The sequence below is a fragment of the Chionomys nivalis genome, chromosome 2 (assembly GCF_950005125.1).
Source record: "Chionomys nivalis chromosome 2, mChiNiv1.1, whole genome shotgun sequence".
Classification (NCBI taxonomy): domain Eukaryota; kingdom Metazoa; phylum Chordata; class Mammalia; order Rodentia; family Cricetidae; genus Chionomys; species Chionomys nivalis.
The window spans coordinates 73,331,221-73,357,097 of record NC_080087.1 but is presented as its reverse complement, the minus strand read 5'-3'; the positions used below and the strand labels follow the sequence as shown (position 1 = coordinate 73,357,097).

Genomic DNA, 25,877 nt, shown 5'->3' with positions numbered 1-25,877 from the left:
AGTTTGCACCTGCCACACAAGAGGTGGTCACCTCCCTAACAAAGGGCCAGGATGTTGTTCTGCTCCTTCTTTTTAATTTGGAGGACACCTGGGATAGAGATGCTAATTTGGCCTACATGAAGGAGCTAGCACACAGAGCAGGAAGATAGAAAGACGTGACCAAGCAGACATAGATAGATGTGTGGCCGAGACCACAGCCATACACCTGGTTACCTAGGAAACAGAATGCTAATGAATTTCCCCCAGTTATGTTTTGGTATATAAGACTGTTTGTAGAATAAACGCAGAGGAATTTTCAGGATGTGAACTCAGGATTTCATGAGGGATCACTGAAAATCTCCCTCCTGATAAAGCCATGTGAATTGTGCCTTTAATCCCACACCTCCCCACTAGTCCAGAGAAATAATTTATGGTCTGGTCTGGCACCAAACCTCAACAGTTATTCGACTCTTAAAAGAACACAGCAAATAGGTGCTAGGCAAGACTTGTGTGTAGGAGATGGTGGGGGGTGGGGGGAGAGGCTTGAGGTGTGGAGATGCTGGGCTTTTTTGTGTCCATAGAAGAGTCATGATATAGAGGTTGGTCCATATCATGACAGCCACAAAGAGAACTCTACTCACTGTATTAAGAGATTGTCGGGTGGTAGTGGTGCATGCATTTAGTCCTAGAACTATGGAAGCAGATGCAGGTGGATCTCTCGAGGTTAACCTGGTCTATAGAGCTAGTTTTAGGACAGCTAGAGCTGTTACACAGAGAAACCCTGTTTCAAAAAACATAACCAAAAAAAAAAAAAACAAGCAAAAGAGGTAATTCTGAGACTGTACCAATGGCTCACAGGTTAAGAGCACTTGTTGCTCTCTGGCTCAAAACCCAGCAACCCACAGAGTGGCTCGCAACAATCTGCAATTCCTATTACAGGGGATCTGGTGCCCTCTTTTGGCATTTTCATGCCAGCACACATGTGGTACAAAACTCCAAAACACATTAAATAAAATAAGTCTAAAAAAAGAGAGAGATCCTGGACTGCTGTGACACCAAACTTCCTGGTTTCCCTATAAGCAGGGGTATGTCCATGACTAGCACCAGTGCAATTAGCTCTGGGTCTGTGTGGAACATTCCTTTACGCTGTGTGAATATAAGTCACTATGATAGCTTTAGTAGACAGGCTCCATAGCGGAACAGGGTAAAGATAGGCGGGAGAAACAAACTGAAAATGCTGGGAGAAAGTAGGGTGAAATCTGAGTTTTGAGGAGATGCAGAGAAAAGCAAGATAGGCATGCCGTGCTGAAAAAAGTTACCAAGCCACATGGCAAAGCATAGATAAGAAATATGGGTTAATTTAAATGTGAGAGTTAGCTAGTAACAAGCCTAGCCATTGGCTGAGCATTTACAATTAATATGAAGTTTCTAACTGATTATTTGGGAGCAGCTGCTGGACAGAAAACCCCCACCTACAGGTCTTCCTGTCATGTGCACACTTGTGCATGTCGTGTGGGAGCCAGGTACCAGCCTTGGTATCTTTCCTCATAAGCCTGTTTTTGATATTTGTTTTTTTACGAAATAACATTTTGTTTATTTTTTTTTTTTGAAAATTGCATACAACATATCTTGATCATATCCACTTTCCTTAGCATCCTACAAACACCTCTCTCCTAACTTCATGTGCTTTTAAAAGAAAATTAACTCATGCCCCACTGTCTGCTCTGAAAAGCCATCTTTGCATTGTTCCTGGTCCTGCTCCACGCTCGCTCTAGCAGCCTTTGCTACCTGCCTCCTCCTTCAAGGCGGACTCTGGCAGCTTTCTCTCCAGAGTCTCCGAATTCGATTCGTCTCTCCCTTACTGCACCGGATCACCGCCGTGCCCCCAAGATGTGGCCGTGGTCACCAGCTCCGAGACCACCACCAAGGACTTGAAGGAGAAGAAGGAAGTTGTGGAGGACGCAGAGAATGGAAGAGACGCACCTGCCAATGACAGTGCTACTGAGGAAAATGGGGAGCGGGAGGCCGACAATGAGGTAGATGAAGAAGAGGGAGAAGGTGATGGTGAGAAAGAGGATGGAGATGAAGATGAGGACGCTAAGGCTCTTACAGTGGGTAACTGAAGACGATGAGGAGAGCGGTGTTAGCACCAAGAAGCAGAAGACTGATGAGGATGACTGGACAGCAAAAGGAAAAGCTAAACTTACAGCCACCGTGACCTATTCACCTGCCACTTCCCTTCTCAGAATTTAAACGTGGTCACCTTCAAGTAGAAGAGCAGGCCCCGCCCACACACAGTGGGCAGTGCCACCCACAGATGACATGCTCTCTTCATCAACTCATCAAAACCACAACATGAATTTGCAACAGGGAAGGAAAAAACCAAAACTTCCAACACCCTGATTTTTTTCTAAAAATACTTTAAAAGGAAAATTTGTATTTTTTATTTACATTTTATATTTTTGTACATATTGTTAGGGGTCAGCCATTCTTAATGATACTGAGTGACCAGACCAGCCTTCAGAGCATTCTCTGTCCTACTTCTGACCATACTTGTGGCATGACCGTGTTCATTGTAGTCTCAAAGGAGAAAACAAAACCTTGTAAAACAAAACAAAAACTACAACAACAATAACAACAAAACAATCTTATTCCGAGCATTCCAGTAACTTTTTTTGTGTTTGTACCTGGTTGTATGATAAGTAGTTGGTTTGTATGAGATGGTTAAAAAGGCCAAAGATAAAAAGTTTATTATGTGTGAAGCAATGTCCTACAATAAACTGGAATTTTATTTTGCTGAGTGGTTCTAAAAAAAAACTAAACTCATTTCATCCACTCAGCTACCCCTATGCTCACGGGTCTGAGGCCGTTCACTGGGGCCTGGGCAGTCTGCTAATTGCCACTCTCCTATAGAGAACCATCTCTCCTGATCCAGTAGCCATTGACAGTCCATAGCCCGATATGTACGCCTGAGGCTTTAGGAGCCTCTCTCTCATCCCTGCCGGGTTTTTAAAAAATTATTTCCCTTATACAACATATTCGGTTATGTTTTTTCCTCTCTGCCAACTCCTCCAAGATCCTCCTCACATCCCTACCCACCCAACTTCATGTTCTTTGTCTACTGCCTCTTTCCAAAAACAAAAGTCTAAGACTTCATATTAAAAAATTAAAGTCTTTTAAAAAATGTGGAGCAAATGACCTCAAAATGTAAACAATATATACAAGTATCTTGGTAAGAGGTAGAAATGTACAGTGCAATATGATAAATATATCCTAAATTTCTATTAATATTCAAAATATTTTAAGCAGGGGTAGAAACATGCATGCATTCAATATGACAAAATAACTTCACATAGGTGCACAAATGTGGTAAACAGAAACAGGAGTATATTCAACATAACAACTATAATTTGAATTTGTATTGGTATCATAAGTTAGATTTCTATTTGCTTTGTGATTCTTTCTGGAAAGCTATCTTTTCTTCTTTAAGTATCTAGATGTCCAAAGTTTCTTGACTTAGATGGGTATTTTCCTGCAAAGACAAGAACAGAACCCTTCCTCAACACTTATGAGGTTTCCTTACAACCTGTGGATTGTCATATGTGTGGATGAGCTGTCATTTCTCTTTATCAGGAGATTTCTCCTTTTTAAACTGAATCTTGATTAATTTTAACGGTATTAATAGTTTTTCTTGTCCTGTGGAAACAAGAGTGAAACCCCTTCCCGAACATAATACATCTCCTGGTTTTCATTCTGAGGTCAACACATCCTTGAAATACAGTAGCTGATTTAATTCAGAAGTTTTTTCTACTATCCAACGTCTCTCTGCAGCCGTTGTTCCTTTCTCATTAGTGTTAAGAAAATTCAAAGTTAATAAAGCATTATGCAATCTCTTTCTGGGGCATTTTTCATGCCTTTCTGTTTGTTTAACATATCCTTTATAGTTTGATTTGATATTTCTATAACTGCCTGGACTGAAGGATTGTGTGGTATACCTGTAATACGCTTCATATTATAATAAACAAAAACTGTATCACTTTATTAGAGACATATGCTGGACCATTTTCCGTCCTTATTTGTGCAGGTATACCCATGATAGCCCTAACTTCTAGTAAATGTGTGATAACCGAATCAGTCTTTTCTGAACTCAAAGGTGTTGCCCATTACAAACCTGAGTACGTATCAATTGTGTGGTGTACATTTTTTAATTTTTCAAATTTTACAAAGAGGAGCACATCCATCTGTCAGATTTCATTCCTTTGAGTACCCTTTGATTTACTTCCTGCAGATAATGATGTTTGGTTGTATGAAGAACAAGTAAGACATCTCCCTATAATCTCCTTGGCTTGTTGCCATGTAATAGAAAAGTGTTTTTTAATCCTTTGCTATTGAAATGACTTTTTATGAAATTCTGAGGTCTTTGGCACATTTCCAATCACTAATTGATCAATTTCTGCATTGTCTTGTGGTAGAGGACCTAGCAGACCCATGTGGGATTGGATGTGTGTTATGTATATGTGATAAAGCCTATTCCTGATTATATCCTGATTATATATTATTCTTGACCTTAAATAAATAATAAAGTCAATTATGTATCATCTTGTATAAATTCAGTGGTTTTATATACAAAACAATTTTCCTGCATATTGCAAATCAGTAACTATGTTGAGAAGTTCTTTAAAATTCCTTAGTACCATGGGAATAGCATATACTTTTCACTTGTGTACAGAATTATAAGGGCTTTGTTCCACTTTACCTAAGTTTTCAGATTTGTAACCTGCCTTTCCTGATTTATTTGCATCAGTATAGATTGTAGGAGCTGCAGTTATTGGTGTGTCATGTACAAAGCAAGGAAGGAACCAATTAGTTCTCTTTATAAGTCTAATCCTATCACTTTTAGAATAGTTGCTATTAATCTCTCCCAAAAAATTAGTACAAGCTTTTGCCAGAGTTTATTGTCTTGCCATAATTTGATAATTTCATCATTAGTAAAAGGTACTAGAATTCTGCTGGTTCTATTTTTGCTAGCTCAGTCACTAAGGCATGAGACTCTTAGTCTCAGGGTTTTGGGTTTGGACCCCATGTTGCGTACAATTTGGGTAGTATTATGTGTAGTTCCATAATAGACCAGAATCAAGTATAACAAAGTTTTATTTGGGGGGGATTAACTCACAGTAAGGGTAATGATTCATAGTCCTCTGAATGCACTGGTAACTGGAATAGAATCCAGCAGACTGTGTACAGTGGGAACTGGAACTGGATTTAGCAGAAAGAGGACCGTGTGTGCTTTTGTTTGCACTTCTAGTAGATGACAGCATGACCAGAGAGGGCCAGGATCTTGAAGGCCATTGGTGAAGGAGTTCTCACAATAGGATTCTAGTCAAGGACAGACTATTGAAGGTGTTTTACTTGTAAAAAGATGTTTTATTTGAATTCATTACAAAAATATGGGCAACCAGACTCATAAAGGCAAATGCATGTTCTCTTTCATCTTTGTTTCTTAGCTCCAAATCCTCAGATCAAATGGAGGTGATCACAGAAAACCACCACTGGTCACAATGCAGAAATCAGCAGACAGTGTGGAGTGCAGCTCCAAGGACTACATCTACGTCACAGATCCTGTGTCTATGATCTAAAGGACATTTCAAAAGAGGGTGGAAATGATTGTAAGAGCTAGGATATCAGCATATCTGCTTTGAAAGGGTCTATCCTAGAAAAGACTATATAATCAAAACTAGACCGATGGCAACATAAATGGAGGTGTTAACGTGGAAGGGAGAAATTTTCATGGGGTCTCACTCCTAGATAAAGAATTAGAGGCAACTAATGACTGTTGGGAAAAGTAGAATTAGTCTCACCTGGGGATGAACCCCCTTACTGGTTGTCCAATACGAAATGATCAACATTGAAATATTATAGAAACAAGAAAAACAGACCTATCAGATTGTATCCATATCTATTTGGGTATGTAAAAATAATAATAAGAAAAAAAGTGGTTATCAATTTGAGAGTGTTTAGGGGATATGAGAGGGAAGGGTTTGAGAGAACATACTTGGGAGGGGCAGGAGGGAGAAAAGGAAGTGAGACGTGATGTACTTCTATTTCAATTGAATTTTTTTAAAAAAGAAAAAAATATAATAAATATTAAACAGCTAGGGAGGTGATACTCCATGGGTGAAACTTCTGATATACCAGGTGATACAATCCCACAGCCGATCCCCTCATCCACGGGCTCTATGAACCTTCTGCCCTGCCTTCATCAATGTTCCCTGAGCCTTAGGTGCAGAAGGTGTATTGCACATACAGCCACTGGGACTGGGCTTCACTATTCTGCATTTCGATTGGTTGTGGTTTTCTGTAATGATCTCCATTGTTACAAAGAGAAATTTCATTGGTGTTGTGTGAGAACTACACTTAGGAGGCCTGCATCCTACACAGAGAACTGTACACAACTAAGGAGGGTCAAGAGTAAAAGAAATAGTCATCCCCAGGAAAGAGCACACCAATTGGTTATCCAATACCAAGTGGTCAGCCCCGAGTACATACATACATGCAACATTATAGCGACTGAGCAGGTAGTATTTATGTATTTAGGGACACACACACACACACACACAAACATACACAAACGTATGTAACAATAATTAATGATAAAGTGCCTTGAATTTGAGAGAGAAAAAGGAGAGGCATATACAGGAGGGTTGAAGGGCAGAAAAGAAGGGGGAGAAATGTTGTTATTATATTTAATTCCAAAAATAAAAGAAATAACTAAAAACATACTGAAACAGTAAATTAAGACAGCGATGGTACTAGGACATCCTTTGTATACCTGTCAGTTATAACACTAAAGAGTCCCACCCACAGCAGTAACTTAGGTAGATAACAATTAAGATAGGAAAATTTATTTGTCCAATGGTTAAAAGACATTCCTTAGGACAGAACACTCCACAAAAAACAATCAAAGCTCCAAAAAGTATTTCACATTTTTGATGAAAAGTGTTTTAATAGAGAAAAAAATCAAGAAGTAGACTATTGTTCAGAATACTAAAAATGAATTCATTTTTGCCAAAGTGTCAACTTGAGTCGATAGTAGATGTTGAAATTATTAAAATTATGAACAGAGAGTTGTATTCAAGAAAAATTTTAACTTCGTGGATTTAAATAGCACACAGAATGTCTGGTTTATAACTAGGTCAGATCAGGTATTTCAGGTTCACATTTAAATTCTTCATTCTCAGGGGAATCATTAACAAGGTTCAAATGATGAGAAAGTGTGGGTTTCAGTTCAGCCAGAGTGCACGCTGAAAACAGGTCATTCTCAGTGCTGAAAAGGAAGAAGTGAAGTGCAAAATAAGTTTATTATTCTTCATTATTAAAAAAGGGCAGATGGTTGGATAGCATGTTGCCCAAATTGCATTAACTGCCTCCAAGCTTGGAATTTTTGTTTGTGCATAAAACCCATAAAGGGTGATGAAATTGTTCAACCAATACAAGATCACAAAACAGCTCACCAGCAGCAAGATGCTGTGTGTGGCTCTGAGCTCAGGAGATTGCTGGCTGGAGAGGCTCGAGCTGCGGAGATACTGGGCTCTCTTGCGGTGTCTGTAAAGGAAAATTACCATGTACAGGCTGGTCCACATCATGAAGGCCACATAAAAGAGATCATGAGTGAATATGATGCTCATAAATGATCCTGAATTTTGGTTCCCAAAATTCCTGTTTTGACAGTAAGCATGCAAATATCCATTTCCACCTTGAGTAGAATTGGTTTTGGCTATTACCATTTCAACCATATATCCATAGATGGCCAGGTTAATGAGCCAGGAGCAAAGTAAGGAAGAAACCGTCCATGTTGAGAGTTTGTGCTTAAGCCAAGCCCACTGAGAATTACTGGGAGTGACTCTGATGACTTGAAATGTACTTAGAATAGAGGTGGTACTTATGGACAGACCCCTGGTAATTCTGTGTATACATAAAACTGCCTTACAGCCAACATCATCCAGAAAATTGGGTACTCCAAAGGATGCCACGATATCCGGTATCAAAATGAACACGATCGTCACCATATTAGCTATTGTCAGGTGCATGAAAAGCAGATCTATCAACTTCTTAAAATGAGGCTTAAAGAAGAAAGTGTAAATGTATAAAATGAACAGTGATGTGTTCCCTATGACACCAACACATAACTGAGATATGAGAAAGACACTCAAGACGGAATTACTTATAAGCATGATGTTCATCAGATGTGTTAGGCCTGGAGTAACAGGTAAATGGACTGTATCATAAATCTATTTTTGAAACTGAAATTGTGGGAAAATTAATGATTTTCCAGCTCAGGAGAAGAACTGATAAATGATGAAATGTCCAACTCCTTTCCTTTCTTTTTCTTTTTTGTCTTTTTGGACAGGGTTTTTCCAAGTATCACTGACTGATCTGAAACTTGGAACTTGCTCTGTATCCCAAGCTTGTCTTGACCTCACAGAGATTCACCTACCTTGGCTTGTCAGTGCTGCATATAGAGGACTGTGCCTGACCACCTGGAGATGTGTCCAAATCCTTTCAAGGTTAGGTCCACAGAAGACCTCTTAGCAACTGCGTTCCAGGTATTCTTGACCATCTTAGAGGATAGAATAAAGTGTTGGAAAGTAGGCAGTAGAATCCACCCGATACCCTGAACACTGTTACATCAGGCTGAAGGACCTAGGTGAAAGCCAAATTTGCATGTTATAAGAATTTTAAAAGTTATTTATATTTGTGTATGGGCACCTTGCCTGTATGTCTGTGCACTATATGATTGCTTGGGAATCGAACCCTGGCACTCTGGAAGAGCAACCAACAATCTTTAACTGTGAAACTATTCATCCAAGCCTATGGAATTTTCATTCTTCAGTTGATATTGTTTCCATGTTTATAACAATATTTGTTTCTAACACATATATAGTAACATGTGCACTTGAACATCAGTGTTTTGGCTGCAGATGCGTTTCTGTAGCTTAGTGATGAGTAAATACTCAGACTTTCCATGTGGGACTCTGCCTCTCATTTCACCTTACAGGGTAACCAGCACGTCCTGAAGCATTTCTTTTCATTTTGTCTATTTCGCTGACAACTTAGAGCTGAGCTGCTGATATGCAGACAGTGACAGCAAGGGTGAGACTGTGTATCCCACAGTGTTGAGCACATCTTCACAAAAGTGTGCTTTCTGTGAGATTTGGTCATGAAAACAGTCAGGCTGATTCTGGCTGATAACCCACTGTAACAAAGAGTTATATATTTTGCAACACCTGAATTACATTTCCATTAGAAGATTCTTCTGTTTTACTGTTGCAGAAGCAGAGATCTCAGGTCCACAGTTACACAGAGAATGGCAAAGACATGATACTCATGAAGTTTGACCTTAAATTTTACAACATAGTGATATCACCCATGTTCAATGGATGTGGGGGAGTTTTACTGTATATTAATTTTAGACCCATTCCTCCACTGATCTAATTATTCTGTCACCTGAAATACAAACCTTTTTCTTTGGTAGACATCTGTAAATTCCTCAGCAGTCTCTTTCATTCTGACAAGGTCTATCACACTTTTCTCAGTGTGCCCGCCTGAATTTCTCCATGCACCACAAATCTCTGCACTGATACAAGTCCCTACCTAGCCAAGGTATCCTATTATGAGTGACCAACATTTAAATTACTTCGTGAATTCCACTACACAGAGATATTGTTGTTCCCCAATCCCAGTTATTCCTTATATCAGTGTTCAACTTGTTTCATGACTTGTCATTGTCTGCCACTGTCACATATTATATAGTTAGACTGCACCCACCCTCCTCTAAGTTTTGAAAACACATCTCATCTCTACTGTGCCATATGGCTTTTGCTGACCCACATTTATTTCTTGCATCATTCACATCTTCCCAAGTGTTATCCTGGATTGATTGTCATTCTCCTCGCCGTTCACCAGAATTTTTTTACTCATCTTTTCTCCTTGCTCTGTATCTCCCCTTAAATGCCCTAACTTTTCATAATTTTGTTACTCAGCACGGTCCTGAAAATTCCCTCCAGCAGCCATGTTATTACAATTTTTTCCTGCAAAGAATAAAAGTGTTGGGATAAAATGCCAGGGTGCCATCTGAACCCAGATGAAACAGACTCACACTATGACATGCACAGGAAGATGCTATCAATGGAAAATGGAATCTAAAACGATTATCAAGTCCTATTTTTGACATTAAAAAATTGAAACTTGCCAGATTGTGGTGGCACAGTTCTTTATTCCTAGCCTTTGGGAGGCATACACATCACTGAGATTGAGACCAGCTTGTTCTACAAAGTGAGTTTCAGGACAGTTAGTGGTACACAGAGAAACTCTGTATCAAAAAACAAAGAAAAAAACAAACAAAAAAAAGGAAATTTGAATACCAATGAATAGACATATTTCTAAACAGCAGAGCAACTGCTATCCGTATGTTAAAAAGATGTGATGAATTTAAAATCAATATTATCATACTTAATTGTATACATGCGTTAAATATTCAAGAATAAAAATTACAATAAAAACTAACCTTAGTAAAGATACAGATGCTTTTAAAAACAAAGAAATATGCTATGCAGTTGTGTAAAAATATATGTAAGTAATAAAAACTAACAATGATAATCTTAATGCAATCACATTCACAGTCCACAAAATATAAATGACACATATCATTTGAAATGGGGTATTTGAATTTTCTGAGAGCAAAAATGTTCTCTTGTTTCTTTCTTTGAATGAAACTGTCAGCCTGTTGGCATGTTGGAGGAAGAATGAAAAAAAATCACATTTTCTCTGAGTGCTAAAAGATTCACCATTTTACACCAATTCAAATATATCAAGCACAATGGAGAGGATAAAGTTCGCTTGTGCAAGTGATGAGAGTGTCACTATGAACTGGGGAAATCAGTCTTTAGAGCATTGCATACACTGCATATGAATTCAGCTTGATTACGAAACATGCAAAATTTAAAAACTGGAAAAACATTTTCAAACTAAAAGAAAATTTTTATCATAAATAAGTTTTCTTTCACAAAAGAAATGCTAAGAGGACACACTTATACATGCAGTCAACCAACATCTGCAGTAGCATAAAACTCAAAATTGAGAATAAAAATATACAATTATCATTTATACATATTCAAGCTGAGAACATTAGATGAGGCAAAACGATCAGAAGGAAGATGATGGCATTTTTTTCAAGACAGGGTTTCTCTGTGTAGCCCTGACTGTCATGGAGCTCACTCTGTAGACAGGACTGGTTTTGAACTCACTGAGACACCTTGCCTCTCTCTGCCTTCCAGTGCTGTAAGTCAAAGTGTTTGTCACCATCCCCACCTTGATGGGAAATCTTACCAATGGCTTCTTGCAGTTAACCAAGCGAACAGATAAAAGAGAAAATGGGATACAAAAATTTGAGCTAGAGAACCTGGAGAGTTGGCTCAGTGGTAAAGAACACAGGCTGCGCTTTCAGAGTATCCAGGTTCATTCCCAGCACCCACATAGCAACTCATAACTGTCTGTACCTCCATTTCCAGGGGATCTGACAATCTCATCCAGACATGAATGCAGGCAAAGCACCAATGGACATAAAACAAAAATTAAACAAATTATTTAAAATGAAAATCTTTAAAAATATTAAGCTGGAGAACTGATCGCCTCAGTGTAACAAAACTGCACAGTTATGGGAAAGCAAAGATCGTTTGCCATGCGGAACATAGGAATTGAGAAGCCAATGTGACTGAATAACCAATGTCAAAGAAAGGATCATCAATGGTCTAGTTTGCTGTTAGACTAAATTTTATGTCTATCATGCTGTGTTATAGAGAAACTTAGTAGGGCTGGAGAGATGACTCTGAGATCAAAGTGTTTGTCATGCGAGCACTGGAAAGTGAGCTCAAACACCAAGCACCGATGCAAAGGCTGAGTGTGGTGGGTTAGACAGGCTGGTGACAGGTGGATCCCCGAAGCCCATCGAGCAGCTGATTGAGCCAACTGATGTGCTCCAGGCGGAATGAGAGATCCTGTCTCAAAAAAATTAGGAGAAGGTAGAGGAAGGCACATGATATCAGTGTCTGTCCTGTACACACACGAACAAGCGATCACACAGTCACATACGTGCATATACCTCACACAACAGAAAGTGAAAAACTCCCAATTCCCATCATGTTAGAAACAAATTAATATCTTGGCAATGACAGAATGAAAACAGCCCATTATGAAAATGAACTGATGAGTGTCTCTTGTAGAAATGTGTGTGTGAATAGATAAAAGACGTTAGGAAACAATGGAAATATATTGAAAGAATTTCAGATGAAATCTAAAATAACGGAGCTGAATAAATAAAATCAGAACAATAGCAAGCAACAGAAATATACAGGAAACATAAAGCCAAGGCCACCACCTTGAAGGGAACACTGCAGCACTGCTCTGTGAGACTGCACTGTTGTCCGGGAGGAAAGACAGAGACTCGGACAGAGTGCTGCATACAGCGTCTGGAAAACGGCAAAGGCATCTTCAAAGATTATGTTATGACTACCTAGGTTTTAAGAGGAACGTGCAAAATCCTCTAAGATGTAACGTCCCTCCAAAGATTTTACAATTCTAAAATGTCATAGATGGGCAATATTCTCATGAGATTGAATCATTGACTAGATCATATGAAATGTCTTAATGAAGAATGAAAATGGGGGCTTGAAATGTCTCAGTGGTTAAGAGTACTGGTTGGTCTACCTGAGAGCCTGACTTTGGTTACCAATACCACACAGATGCCCTTAATTGTCTGTAATACCAGTTCTAGGGCATCAGGCATCTCAGACTGTTTTATTGGGGCATTGCACTCATGTGGCGCACAGAGATACACGCAGGCAAATCACCACACAATAATATACATGAATAAAAATTAAAAGCAAAAAAACGGTAAAAGTATTTATGAAGATCAAGAGAAGTAGTGTACAGAAAAATAACAAAGGGGATAGACTAAATTGACAGAGAAGTAGGTGAAATATAAATCTAAAAACAAATCAAAACACCCAAAGTGTAGGGATGGTAGACGGGATAGGGGTCTGGGGGGAGAAGAGAGCAACAATGGAAAGGTTGCCATACCTCCCTCCCAGTCTGAGTGCTGAGGCTGCTAAGTCTTATTCAGGGCAGTGTGAATCCCACAGGCACAAAGTCTCATAGGCAAGAAGTGTCTTGGAAAAGCTGCCTAGCAGGAGCCATGACTAAATACGGGACAAGATAAGAGGACTCTTCTTCCCAGTGGACACGGACCAGCTTGTCAACAGTGGCACCAGTGGCCTTGTTAACTGTGCATCATTCTGATGCACTCCAAGGAAAATTTCACTCTCTCAATACAATGTGGATCCCATGGTAATTGACTAAACCAACTAAATAAGAATGCAGTCTCTGTCTGAATATGTGTGTGATTTTCCCAAGTTGAATTACATCAGAAAGGACTCTATAATCTAGAATATCATTAAAAGTTTTCACTCAGCTGTGGAAATTATCACAGCCTTTATAGATTTCTTTCTCTGTCTTTCCCTCTTTCTCCCTCCCTTTCTCCTTCCATTTCTCCCTCCGTTTCTCCCTTCCTTTCTTCATCCCTCCTTCTCTCTGTCTCTCTGTCTCTGTCTTTCTCTCTTTCTTTCAAGACAGGGTTTCTTTGGATAACAGTCCTGTTGGTCTTGGAAATCTCTCTGTAGACCAGACTGGCCTCGACTCACAGAGATCCGCCTCCTGACTTCTGGGATTAAAGCCGTGCACCACCACTGCCTGGTTCTCTTATATTTCTTTTTTAAAATATCATTATTATTTTATTTTATGTGTTTAAATGTTTTTAGCATGTAGGTCTTTGCCGCACTTGCATGCAATGCTCACAGAGGCCAGAAGAGGGCAGTGGACCCCCTGGAACTGGAGTTACAGATGGTTGTGAACCACCATGTAGGTCCTGGGACTCAATCAAGGCAGGGTCCTCTGGAATAGTAGCAGTGCTCTTAACCTTTGGGCAATCTCTCTCGCCCTAGCCCCTCAACTCTAATTTTATTAATTTTGTTCTTTTCTCTCCATCATTTCAATACTTTGGCTACAAGTTTGTCAATCTTGTTGATTGTTTTCAAAGAATCAACTCTTCATTTCACTGATTGTGTTTTTGTTGTTGTTTCTATTTCATCGCTGCAGCCCTGAGTTTAATAATTTCTTGCAGTATACGTTTTTTGGGTGCTGTTTCTCCCAGGACAGCCAGAATTACATTAACAGACCTTGTCTAAAAAAAAATTAATGGAAACTGAACAACTGAATTAAAAATGAGTTAAGACAAAAATCAAGAAGGAAATTTAAAATTTGTTAGAACTGAATGAAAATGAATACACAGCATACCCAACCTTATGGGACACAATGAAGGTGGTTCTGTGAAAGCAAGTTCACAGCACTAAGTTCCTACATAAAAAAAAAATTAGAGAGATCTCAGCAATGAGTTCCAGAACAGCAGGAAGAAATGGCACGTGGTCTGGGCCTCAACCTGTGGCCTTGTTGGTGTCTGCAGGCTGGGCCACAACCAGAGCCACACTGGTCTGAGTGGCCTGTGCTGCACCCGGGGTCTTGGTGTTGTTCAACAACACTACTGCTGCCAAGGGCCACATCTAGCTCTCTGTTCATATAGCAGCCAGGGTCTGAGACAACATCTGTGGTTCTTGTTACAACCAAAGGCCATGTGGTGGCCTGTGATCAGAACAGCCACCTGTGACCATGTTGGTGCCCAGAGGCCATGATGCAATCAGGGCCATACAGATGTGAGTGGCACATGCTACTACCTGGTGCCGTGCTGGCATCCAGGCCAGGGCTGGAACTGGGTGCCATGCCTGTGTCCGTGACCCCAATGCCGCCAGGGTCTGTGTTGATGTCCATGGCTCCTGTTGCCATTGAGGGCTATGCTGATTCCCAGGGCTGTCATCTGGGACTGTGTTGGTGTCCAATGACCACGGTACCACCGGGGCCCCGGTGATATCTAGACCCGGGGTGGTTCCAAAGACCTTGTCTGAATATGTGTTCCTACCACAGTTAGGGTCTATGTTGAAGTCTGTGACCACATGGAGGCCCAGAGTATAGGTCAAAAACTCTGGCCTTGTCGGGATCTGAGCGCCATGATTCAGCTGGGATCATTCAGATCTGAGTGACCTGTGCTTCTACCCAATGCCATGGTGACTTGTGGACGAGAGCTGCAGCTGAGGGCCATGTCTAGGTTCATGGTCCCATCATGCTGAGGTCTGTGTTGAAGTACGAAAAGTCACATGGAAGCCCGGGGTTGAAGCCGCAACCTGTGACCATGTTGGTGTCCGGGACCGTGGCACTACCCGAGCCATCCTGATAAGTGGCCAGTGCTTCCACCTGGAGCCAGGAGGTCATCCGGCCCAATTTGTTGCCAAGGGCCATGTCTGGGTAGGTGGTCCACCTGCAGCTAGGGTCTGTTGATGTCTCTGGCCTGTGTCACCTCAGGAGGCCATAGAAAGCGTGGGTGGTGAAATCAGAGGTCCAAGCTGAGCATGCCCCACCCTTACTAGCCCTGCCTCTCGCTGGACCCTGCAGCAAGAGAGCTGGCCCCGACCCTCATAGGAGAGTCAGTCCGTGCACTGGGAGAGATGGACAAACCCCGTACCACAAGTGAAAGAGAACTGACCCTGAGGGCAAAGGCATAGGGTAGCTGGCTCTGCCCCCTCCTCTGAGGTGGGCAGTCCCAGTGGCCTGGTTTGTCCAGCTCAGCTACCACCCAGACCCACAGCTGGGTCTTGAGTTGGCCCACCCTAACATCTACCCCATCTAGGGTCAGCTGAAGCTCTTGAAGGGATTGGTCCTAAGGAATTGTACCCGCAGGATGTCTATGACTAGGTGTGGCTCTGGCATGCCCCAGAGGAGTTTCAGGTAGAATCCAGTGACGACAGTGTGCCAAAAACCAGAGGCCTTGAACCAGTCCAGTGACTCATTGCAATGAACATTTGCTAGAAAAGCTGATTAGGAAAACATGGTATATACTATGTAACATGCCAACTCCTAATGCAACCAGGATGAATGAAGAGGTGTTGGAGAAACTGGAAAAGAAGGAGAATTGAAGAGATTTGGGGATTTTTTTTATTTGCTCTGTTCTTGTTGTTCTTTGTTAGTTTTAATTTGTTTTTGGTTTTTTGTTTTCTTTTTTTTTTTTTTGGTTTTTTTAAATATCTCTTAGTCAGGGTCACTGCAGGGATGAGGAGAGGATATAGAGGAACCGGGAGGTGAGAAATATTAGAGTTCATGATTTGAAATTTTCAAAGACTCAATAAAGAAATTGTGTCTAAAAAAGATATTGAAGAGGGCTCAGACTTGGTATCTACTGTTGTGTAGGGCTCAGCTGGTAGGCATATCTAGTACGTATTTTGAGTTGTATTTTGACTCTATGACAATATGTTGCCAAATAAATTCATGTGCCTTGATCAAAGGCCAAATAGTACTAGAAATCTTATAATAAAAAGTAAAATTCTGATATCCTTTGTTTCACACATATAAAATAAAATAAAATGATGAGAAAGGGTATTCCAAGAAAATGAACCCTAGAAGCAAGCATGCATAAGTATTTTAATATCTGACAAAAGATACTTCAAATGAATACTAATCAGAATAGATAGGGAAGGACACTACATACTCATCAAGGGGAAAATCCACCAAGTGGATATTGCAAATCTACATGTATGCAACAAATACAAGGGCACTCAAGGTCATAAAAGTAATGCTACTACATTTTAAATCTCATAGTGCCCCTCACACAGTCCTAGTGGGTGACTTCAATAGCCTACTTTGAGCAATATGCAGGTCTCCCAGACAAATTTAAAAAGACAAATTCTAGAGTTAAATGACATCATAAATCAAATGGACATAACAGATAGCTACAGAGCATTTCGTCCAAACACAAAAGAATATGCTTTCTCCTCAGTAGCTCGTGAAACATTCTCCAAAATTGACTGCATATCTGGAAACCAAGCAAGCCTCCACAGATATAAGTAAATTAACATAACACCCTGCATACTATCTGACCACCATAGATTAAAGATGGATATCAACAAAATAAGCAACACAAGGTATACTAAGTCGTGAAAATTAGGGCCAACCCATGGTGGTGCACTCCTTTAATTCCAGAACTCAGAAGGCAGAGGCAGGAGGATCTCTCTGTGAGTTCACGGCCAGCCTGGTCTATACAGCAAGTTCCAGGGTAGCCAGAATTACATTAACAGACCTTGTCTCAAGAAAATAACTAATAGAAACTGAACAACTGGATGAAAACTGAGTTGACATAAATCAAGAAGGAAATTTAAAATGTATCAGAACTGATGGAAAATGAATACACAGCATACCCAAACTTAGGGACACAATGAAGGCAGTTCTAAGAAGCAAGTTCATAGCATTAAGTGCCTACATAAAAAAAAAAAAACTAATATTGCCCAAAGTTTAAGAGCACTGCTGCTATTCCAGAGGACCCTGGCTAGACTGAGTCCCAGGACCTACATGATGGTTCATTATCATCTGTAACTCCAGTTCCAGGGATTCCAATGCCCTATCCATGTCTTTGTGAGCATTGCATGCATGTGTGGCCAAGACTAACATGCCAAAAACTTTTGAATACATAAATTAAAATAATATTTTAAGGAAATACAAAAGAGCCTGGCAGAGGTTGTGCATGTCTTTAAGCCAGGACTCAAGAGGGAGAAGCAGGTGGATCATGTGAGTTCAAGGGCAGCCTGATCTACAGAAGTTCCAGGATGACCAGGGATGTTCCACAGAGATATCTTGTCTCAAAAAATAAAATAAAATAGGAAGGAAGGAAAGAAGGAAGGAAGTAAAGAAGGAAGGAAGGAAGGAAGGAAGGAAGGAAGGAAGGAAGGAAGGAAGACAAAAGAACCATTGTAATTACCTGTACCTTCTCAGATAATAGTGCAATAAAACTAGAAATCAGTAGCAAGAGAAATTGCACAAAGATGTGAAGGTTGAACAATACAGTTGTGAATGAACAGTGGGCCTTTGGAGACACCAACAGGGAAGTGTAGACTTTCCTGGCATCAGATGATAATGGCTGCGATAATTTCCACAGCTACATGAAAACTTTTAATGATTTCCTAGATTGTAAAGTTTCCTTTCTGATGTAGTTCAACTTGGGAAAATGCACACACATCTTCAGACAGAGACTGCATTCTTATTTAGTTGGTTTAGTCAATTACCATGGGACCCACATTGTATTGGGAGAGTGAAATTTTCCTTGGAGTGCATCAGAATGATGCACAGTTAACAAGGTCACTGGCGCCACTGGTGACAAGCTGGTCTGTGTCCACTGGGAAGAAGAGTCCTCTTATCTTGCCCCTTATTTAGTCATAGCTCCTGCTAGGCAGCCTTTCCAAGACACTTCTTGCTATGATGCTTCGTGGCTGTGGGATTCACACTGCCCTGAATAAGACTTCTCAGCCTCAGCACTCAGACTAGGAGGGAGGTATGGCAACCTTTCCATTGTTGCTCTCTTCTCCCCTCGTATACCATCCATACACGTTGGGTGTTTTGTTTTGTTTTTAGATTTATATTTTCCCTATGTCTCTGTCAGTTTAGTCTATCTCCTTTATTATTTTTCTGTACACTACTTCTCTTGATCTTCATATCCTTTTACCGTTTTTTGCTTTTAATTTTTATTCATGTATATTATTGTGTGGTGATTTGACTGCATGTATCCCTGTGCATGACATGGGTGCAATTCCCCAGGAAAACAGTCTGAGATGTCTGATACCCTAGAACTGGTATTACAGACAATTAAGGGCATCTGTGTGGTGTTGGTAATCAAAGCCAGGCTCTCAGGTAGACCAGCCAGTACTCTTAACCACTGAGACATCTCAAGCCACCATTTTCATTCTTTGTTAAGACTTTTTTATCTGATCTGGCCAATGATTCAATCTCGTGAGAATATTGCCCATCTATGACATTTTAGAATTCGGACCTTACATCTTATAGGATTTTGCACATTTCTCTTAAAGCCCCTTATCGGCCTAGGAAGTCATAACATAATCTTTGAAGATGCCTTTGCCGTTTTCCAGACGCTGTATGCAGCATTCTGTCCGAGTCTCTGTCTTTCCTCCCGGACAACAGTGCAGTCTCACAGAGCAGTGCTGCAGTATTCCCTTCAAGGTGGTGGCCTTGGCTTTATGTTTCTTGTATATTTCTGTTGCTTGCTATTGTTCTGATTTTATTTATTCAGCTCCTTTATTTTAGATTTCATCTGAAATTCTTTCAATATAATTCCATTGTTTCCTAACGTCTTTTATCTATTTCACACACACATTTCTACAAGAGACACTCTACGGTTCATTTTCATAATGGACTTTTTTCATTCTGTCATTGCCAAGATATTCATTTGTTTTTAACATGATGGGAATTGGGAGTTTTTCGCTTTCTTTTGTGTGTGGTATATGCATGTATGCGACTGTGTGATCGCTTGTTCATGTGTGTACAGGAGAGACACTATATCATGTGCCTTCCTCTACCTCCTCCTAATTTTTTTGAGACAGGATCTCTCATTCCGCCTGGAGCACATCAGTTGGCTCAATCAGCTGCTCGATGGGCTTCGGGGATCCACCTGTCACCAGCCTGTCTAACCCACCACACTCAGCCTTTGCATCGGTGCTTGGTGTTTGAGCTCACTTTCCAGTGCTCGCATGACAAACACTTTGATCTCAGAGTCATCTCTCCAGCCCTACTAAGTTTCTCTATAACACAGCATGATAGACATAAAATTTAGTCTAACAGCAAACTAGACCATTGATGATCCTTTCTTTGACATTGGTTATACAGTCACATTGCCTTCTCAATTCCTACGTGCCGCATGGCAAACGATTGCTGCTGTCCTGTAACTGTGCAGTTTTGTTACACTGAGGCGATCAGTTCTCCAGCTTACATTTTTAAGATTTTTTCTTTTTATATAATTTGTTTAATTTTTATTTTATGTTTATTGGTGCTTTGCCTGCTTTCATGTCTGGGTGAGATTGTCAGATCCCCTGGAAATGGAGGTACAGACAGTTATGAGTTGCTATGTGGGTGCTGGGAATGAACCTGGATACTCTGAAAGCGCAGCCTGTGTTCTTTACCACTGAGCCATCTCTCCAGGTTCTCTAGCTCAAATTTTTGTATCTCATTTCCTCTTTTATCTCTTCGCTTGGTTAACTGCAAGAAGCCATTGGTAAGATTTCCCATCAAGGTGGAGATGGTGACAAACACTTTGACTTCCAGCACTGGAAGGCAGAGAGAGGCAAGGTGTCTCAGTGAGTTCAAAACCAGTCCTGTCTACAGAGTGAGCTCCACGACAGTCAGGGCTACACAGAGAAACCCTGTCTTGAAAAAAATGCCATCATATTGCTTCTGATCCTTATGCCTCATCTAAGGTTCTAAGATTGAAAATCTATACATGATATCTGTGTATTTTTATTCTCAAATTTAAGTTTAATGTTGCTGCAAAAGTTGGATGATTGCATGTAGTGTGTCCCCTTAGCATTTCTTTTGTGAAATAAAATTTACTTAAGGTGAAAATTTTCTTCTAGTTTGAAAATGTTCTTCCATTTTTTTAATTTTGCATCTTTCTTAAATAGAATCGAATCCATATACAATGTAAGCAATGCTGTAAAGACTAATGTTTCCCATTTTCATTGTGACACTCTAGCTGTGCACTGATCATCACTTGCACAAGGGAACTTTAATCTCTCCATTGTGCTTGATATATTTGAACTGGTGTAAATGGTGAATCTTTTAGCACTCGAACAGAATGTGGATTTTTTCATTCTCCTTCAATGTGCCAACATGCTGACGGTTTCATTCACAGAAAGGAAAAAGAGAACACTTCCTGTTTTGCTCTCAGTAAAATTCAAATAGCCTATTCAAAATACTATGTGTCATCTGTATTTTGTGGACTGTGAATGTGACTGCATTAAGATTATCGCTGTTATGTTTGATTACTTACAAAATTTTTATACAACTGGATAGTTTATTTCTCTGTTTTTAATGCATCTATAGCTTTGCTAAGGTTAATTTTTATTATACTTTTATTTTTGAAGATGTGACTTATGTATTATATTAAGTATGATAACACTTGTTTTAAATGCTTCACATCTTTTTACATATACATAGCAGGTGCTCTGCTGTTTAGGAATATGACTATTCCTCAGTATTCAAATTTCCATTTCTTTTTTGTTTCTGTTTTCCTTGTTTTTGAGACAGGGTTTCTCTGTGTACCACGAACTGTCCTGAAACTCACTTTGTAGATCAAGCTGACCTCAACCTCACTGACATCCACCTGTGTCTGTCTCTCAAAGGCTAGGAATAAAGAACTGTGCCACCACAATCTTGTAGTTTTATATTTTTGAATGTCAAAAATAGTGCATGATAATCTTTTTAGATTCCACGTTTCATTGATAGCATCTTCCTGTGCAAGTCATAGTGTAAATCTGTTTCATCAGGGTTCAGATAACAGCTTGGCATTTTATCCCAGAACTCTTATTTTTTCAGGAAAAAAAATTGCAGTAACATGGAGGGGATTTTCAGGACCGTGCTGAGTAACAAAATTATGAAAAGTAAAGGCATTTAAGGGGAGATACAGAGCAAGGAGAAAAGATGAACAGAAAACAAATTTCTGGTGAACGGTGAGGAGAATGACAATCAATCCAGGATAACACTTGGGAAAATGTGAATGATGCAAGAAATAAATGTGGGTCAGCAAAAGCCATATGGCACAGTAGAGATGAGATGTGTTTTCAAAGCTTAGAAGAAGGCGGGTGCAGTCTAACTATATAATTTGTGACAGTGGCAAACAATGACAAGTCATGAAACAAGTTGAACACTGATATAATGAATAACTGAGATTGGGGAAGAACAATATCTCTGTGTAGTGGAATTCACGAAGTAATTTAAATGTTGGTCACTCATAATAAATACCTTGGCTATGGTAGGGACTCGTGTCAAGGTAGCGATTTGTGGTGCATGGAGAAATTCAGACGGCACACTGAGAAAAGTCTAATAGACCTTGTCAGAATAAAAGAGACTGCTAAGAAATCCATAGATGTCTGCCAAAGAAAAAGGTTTGTATTTCAGGTGACAGAAATAATTAGATCAGTGGAGGAATGGGTCTAAAATTAATATACAGTAAAACTTCCCCAAATCCATTGAACATGGGTGATATCACTATGTTGTAAAATTTAAGGTCAAACTTCATGAGTATCATGTCTTTGCTACTCTCTGTGTAACTGTGGACCTGAGATCTCTGCTTCTGCAATAGCAAAACAGAAGAATCTTCTAATCCAAAATGTAATTCAGGTGTTGCAAAATATATAACTCTTTGTTACAGTGGGGTTATCAGCCAGAATCAGCCTGACTGTTTTCATGACCAAATCTCACAGGAAGCACACTTTTGTGAAGATGTGCTCAACACTGTGGGATACACAGTCTCACCCTTGCTGTCACTGTCTGCATATCAGCAGCTCAGCTCTAAGTTGTCAGCGAAATAGACAAAATGAAAAGAAATGCTTCAGGACGTGCTGGTTACCCTGTAAGGTGAAATGAGAGGCAGAGTCCCACATGAAAAGTCTGAGTATTTACTCATCACTAAGCTACAGAAACGTATCTGCAGCCAAAACACTGATGTTCAAATATGCATGTTACTATATATGTGTTAGAAACAAATATTATTTTAAACATGGAAACAATATCAACTGATGAATGAAAATTCCTGGGGCTTGGAGGGATGGTTTCACAGTTAAAGACTGTTATTGCTCTTCCAGAGTGCCAGGGTTCGATTCCCAGGCAATCATATAGTGTACAGACATACACGCAAGGTGCCCATACACAAAAATACATAACTTTTAAAATTCTTATAACATGCAAATTTGGCTTTCACCTAGGTCAACACATCCTTCATCCTGACAAAACAGTGTTCAGGATATCGGGTGGATTCTACTGCCTACTTTCCAACACTTTATTCTATCCTCTAAGATGGTCAAGAATACCTGGAATGCAGTTGCTAAGAGGTCATCTGTGGACCTAACATGAAAGGATTTGGACATTTCTCCAGGCGGTGGGGCACAGGTCTCTTATTCCAGCACTGAAGAGCCAGAGGTAGGTGAATCTGTGAGGTCAAGACCAGCCTGGGATACAGAGCAAGTTCCAGAACGGCCAGTGATACTTGGAAAAACCTTGTCCAAAAAGACAAAAAAGAAAGAAAGAAAGAAAGAAAGAAAGAAAGAAAGAAAGAAAGAAAGAAAGAAAGAAAGAAAGAAAGAAAGAAAGAAAAGAAGAAAAGAAGAAAAGAAGAAAGGAAATAAGTTGGACATTTCATCATTTATCACCTCTGCTCCTGAGCTGGCAATCATTAATTTTCCCACAATTGCCGTTTCAAAAATAAATTTATGATACAGTCCATTTACCTGTCACTCCAGGCCTAACACATCTGATGAACATCATGTTTATGAGTAATTCTGTCTTGAGTGTCTTTCTCATATCTCAGTTATGTGTTGGTGTCATAGGGAACACATCACTGTTCATTTTATACATTTACATTTTCTTCTTTAAGCCTCATTTTAAGAAGTTGATAGATCTGTTTTTCATGCACCTGACAATAGCTAATATGGTGACGATCATATTCACGTTGATACCAGATATCGTGGCAACGTTTGACGTACCCAATTTTCTGGATGATATCGGCTGTAAGGTTGTTATATGTATATACAGAATTTCCCGTGGTCTGTCCATCAGTACCACCTGTATTCTAAGCACATTTCAAGCCGTCACCGTGACTCCCAGTAATTCTCAGTGGGTTTGGCTTAAGCACAAACTCTCAACGTGGACGTTTTCTTTTTTACTTTGCTCCTGGCTCATTAACCTGGCCATCTATGGATATATGGTTGGAATGGTAATAGCCAAAACCAATTCTACAAAAGTTGGACATGGATTTTCACATGCTTACTGTCAAAACAAGAATTTTGGGAACAAAAATTCAGGATCATTTTTGAGTATCATATTCATGCACGATCTCTTATATGTGACCATCATGATGTGGACCAGCCTGTACATGGTAATTCTCCTCTACAGACACCGCAAGAGAGCCCAGTATCTCCGCAGCACAAGCCTCTCCAGCCAGCAATCTCCTGAGCTCAGAGCCACTCACAGCATCTTGCTGCTGGTGAGCTGTTTTGTGATCTTGTATTGGTTGAACAATTTCATCACCCTTTATGGGTTTTATGCACAAACAAAAATTTCAAGATTGGAGGCAATGAATGCATTTTGGGCAACATGCTATCCAACCATCTGCCCTTTTTTAATAATGAAGAATAATAAACTCATTTTGCACTTCACTTCTTCCTTTTCAGCACTGAGAATGACCTGTTTTCAACGTGCACGCCATGGCTGAACTGAAACCCATAGTTTCTCAGGTTTGAACACTTCTTAATGATTCCCATGAGAATGAAGAATTTGAATGTGGACCTCAAATATCTGATATGACCTAGTTATAACTCAGACATTCTGTATTGCTATTAAAATTCAAGGAGCTAGCATTTTTCTTTTTTAATGTATTTATTTAATATGTATACAATATTCTGTCTACTTGTATGCCTGCAGGCCAGAAGAGGCAGACCACATTCCAGATGGTTGTGAGCCACCATGTGGTTGCTGGGAATTGAACTCAGGACCATTGGAAGAGCAGGCAATGCTCTTAACCACTGAGCCATCTCTCCAGCCCTAACATTTTTTTTCTTGAATATAACTTTGTGTTCATAATTTTAATAATTTCAACATTTACTGCCGACTAAAGTTGACACTATGGGAAAAATGAATTCTTTTTAAGTATTTTGAACAATAGTCTACTTCTAAATTTTTCTCTATTAAAATACTTCTAATCAAAAATTAAAATACCCTTTGGAGCTAGGGTTGTTTTTTGTGAAGTGTTCTGTCCTAAAGAATGTCTTTTAACCATTGAACAAATACATTTCCCTATCTTAACTGTTACCTACCTAAGGTACTGCTGTGGGTGGGACTCTTTAGTGTTATAACTGACAGGTCTATAGTGGATGTCCTAGTACCATCGCTGTCTTAATTTACTGTTTCAGTATGTTTTTAGTTATTTCTGCTATTTTTGAAATTATTATATAACTGCAGCATTTTCCCCCTTCTTTTCTGCCCCTCAAACCCTCCTGTCAATGCCTCTCCTTTTACGTTCTCAAATTAAAGGCCTCTTTTTTAATTAATTATTGTTACATACATGTCTGTGTATGTTTGTGTGTGTGTGTGTCCCTAAACACATCAATACTACCTGCTCAGTCGCTATAATGTTGCATGTATGTATGTACTCGGGGCTGACCACTTGGTATTGGATAACCAATTGGTATGCTCTTTCCTGGGGATGACTCTTTCTCCCACTCTTGACTTTTCTTAGTTGTGTACAGTTCTTTGTGTAGGATGCAGGCCTCATAAGTGTAGTCCCCACACAGAATCAATGAAATTTCTCTTTGTAACAATGGAGATCATTACAGAAAACCACAACCAGTCGAAATACAGAATAGTGAAGCCCAGTCCCAGTGGCTGTATGTGCATTACAGCTTCTGCACCTAAGGTTCAGGGAACATTGATGAAGGCAGGACAGAAGGTTTAAAGAGCCTGTGGATGAGGGAATCGGCTATGGTATTGTATCACCTGGAAATATCAGAAGTTGCACCCATGGAGTATCATCAACCTCGCTGTTTAATATTTGTTGTATTTTTTCTTTTTAAAAAATAATTAATTGAAATAGAATTACATCACTTTCTCACTGCCTTTTCTCCTTCCATCCTCTC

The 25,877-nt window shown here is 39.8% G+C and overlaps 2 protein-coding genes and 1 pseudogene across 2 annotated transcripts; 2 read left to right on the top strand and 1 right to left on the bottom strand.

Moving 5' to 3' along the window:
* The first annotated feature begins 1,484 nt into the window (after positions 1-1,484).
* Positions 1,485-5,615, top strand: LOC130868565 (prothymosin alpha-like; annotated as a pseudogene).
* A 1,644-nt stretch (positions 5,616-7,259) lies between these two features.
* On the bottom strand, positions 7,260-8,219 carry LOC130868554 (vomeronasal type-1 receptor 4-like). The gene has a single exon (XM_057760729.1). It carries the CDS (start codon positions 8,217-8,219, stop codon positions 7,260-7,262), a length of 960 nt encoding a protein of 319 aa, XP_057616712.1.
* Positions 8,220-23,500: 15,281 nt separating this feature from the next.
* LOC130870347 (vomeronasal type-1 receptor 4-like) lies at positions 23,501-24,457 on the top strand. The gene has a single exon (XM_057763038.1). The coding sequence runs from the start codon at positions 23,501-23,503 to the stop codon at positions 24,455-24,457; it is 957 nt and encodes a 318-aa protein (XP_057619021.1).
* Positions 24,458-25,877: the final 1,420 nt, after the last annotated feature.

Bases quoted from the DNA above. Each gene is read 5' to 3' on its own strand.
- LOC130868554 (XM_057760729.1), bottom strand. From the start codon at position 8,219: ATGAACATCATGCTTATAAGTAATTCCGTCTTGAGTGTCTTTCTCATA.
- LOC130870347 (XM_057763038.1), top strand. From the start codon at position 23,501: ATGAACATCATGTTTATGAGTAATTCTGTCTTGAGTGTCTTTCTCATA.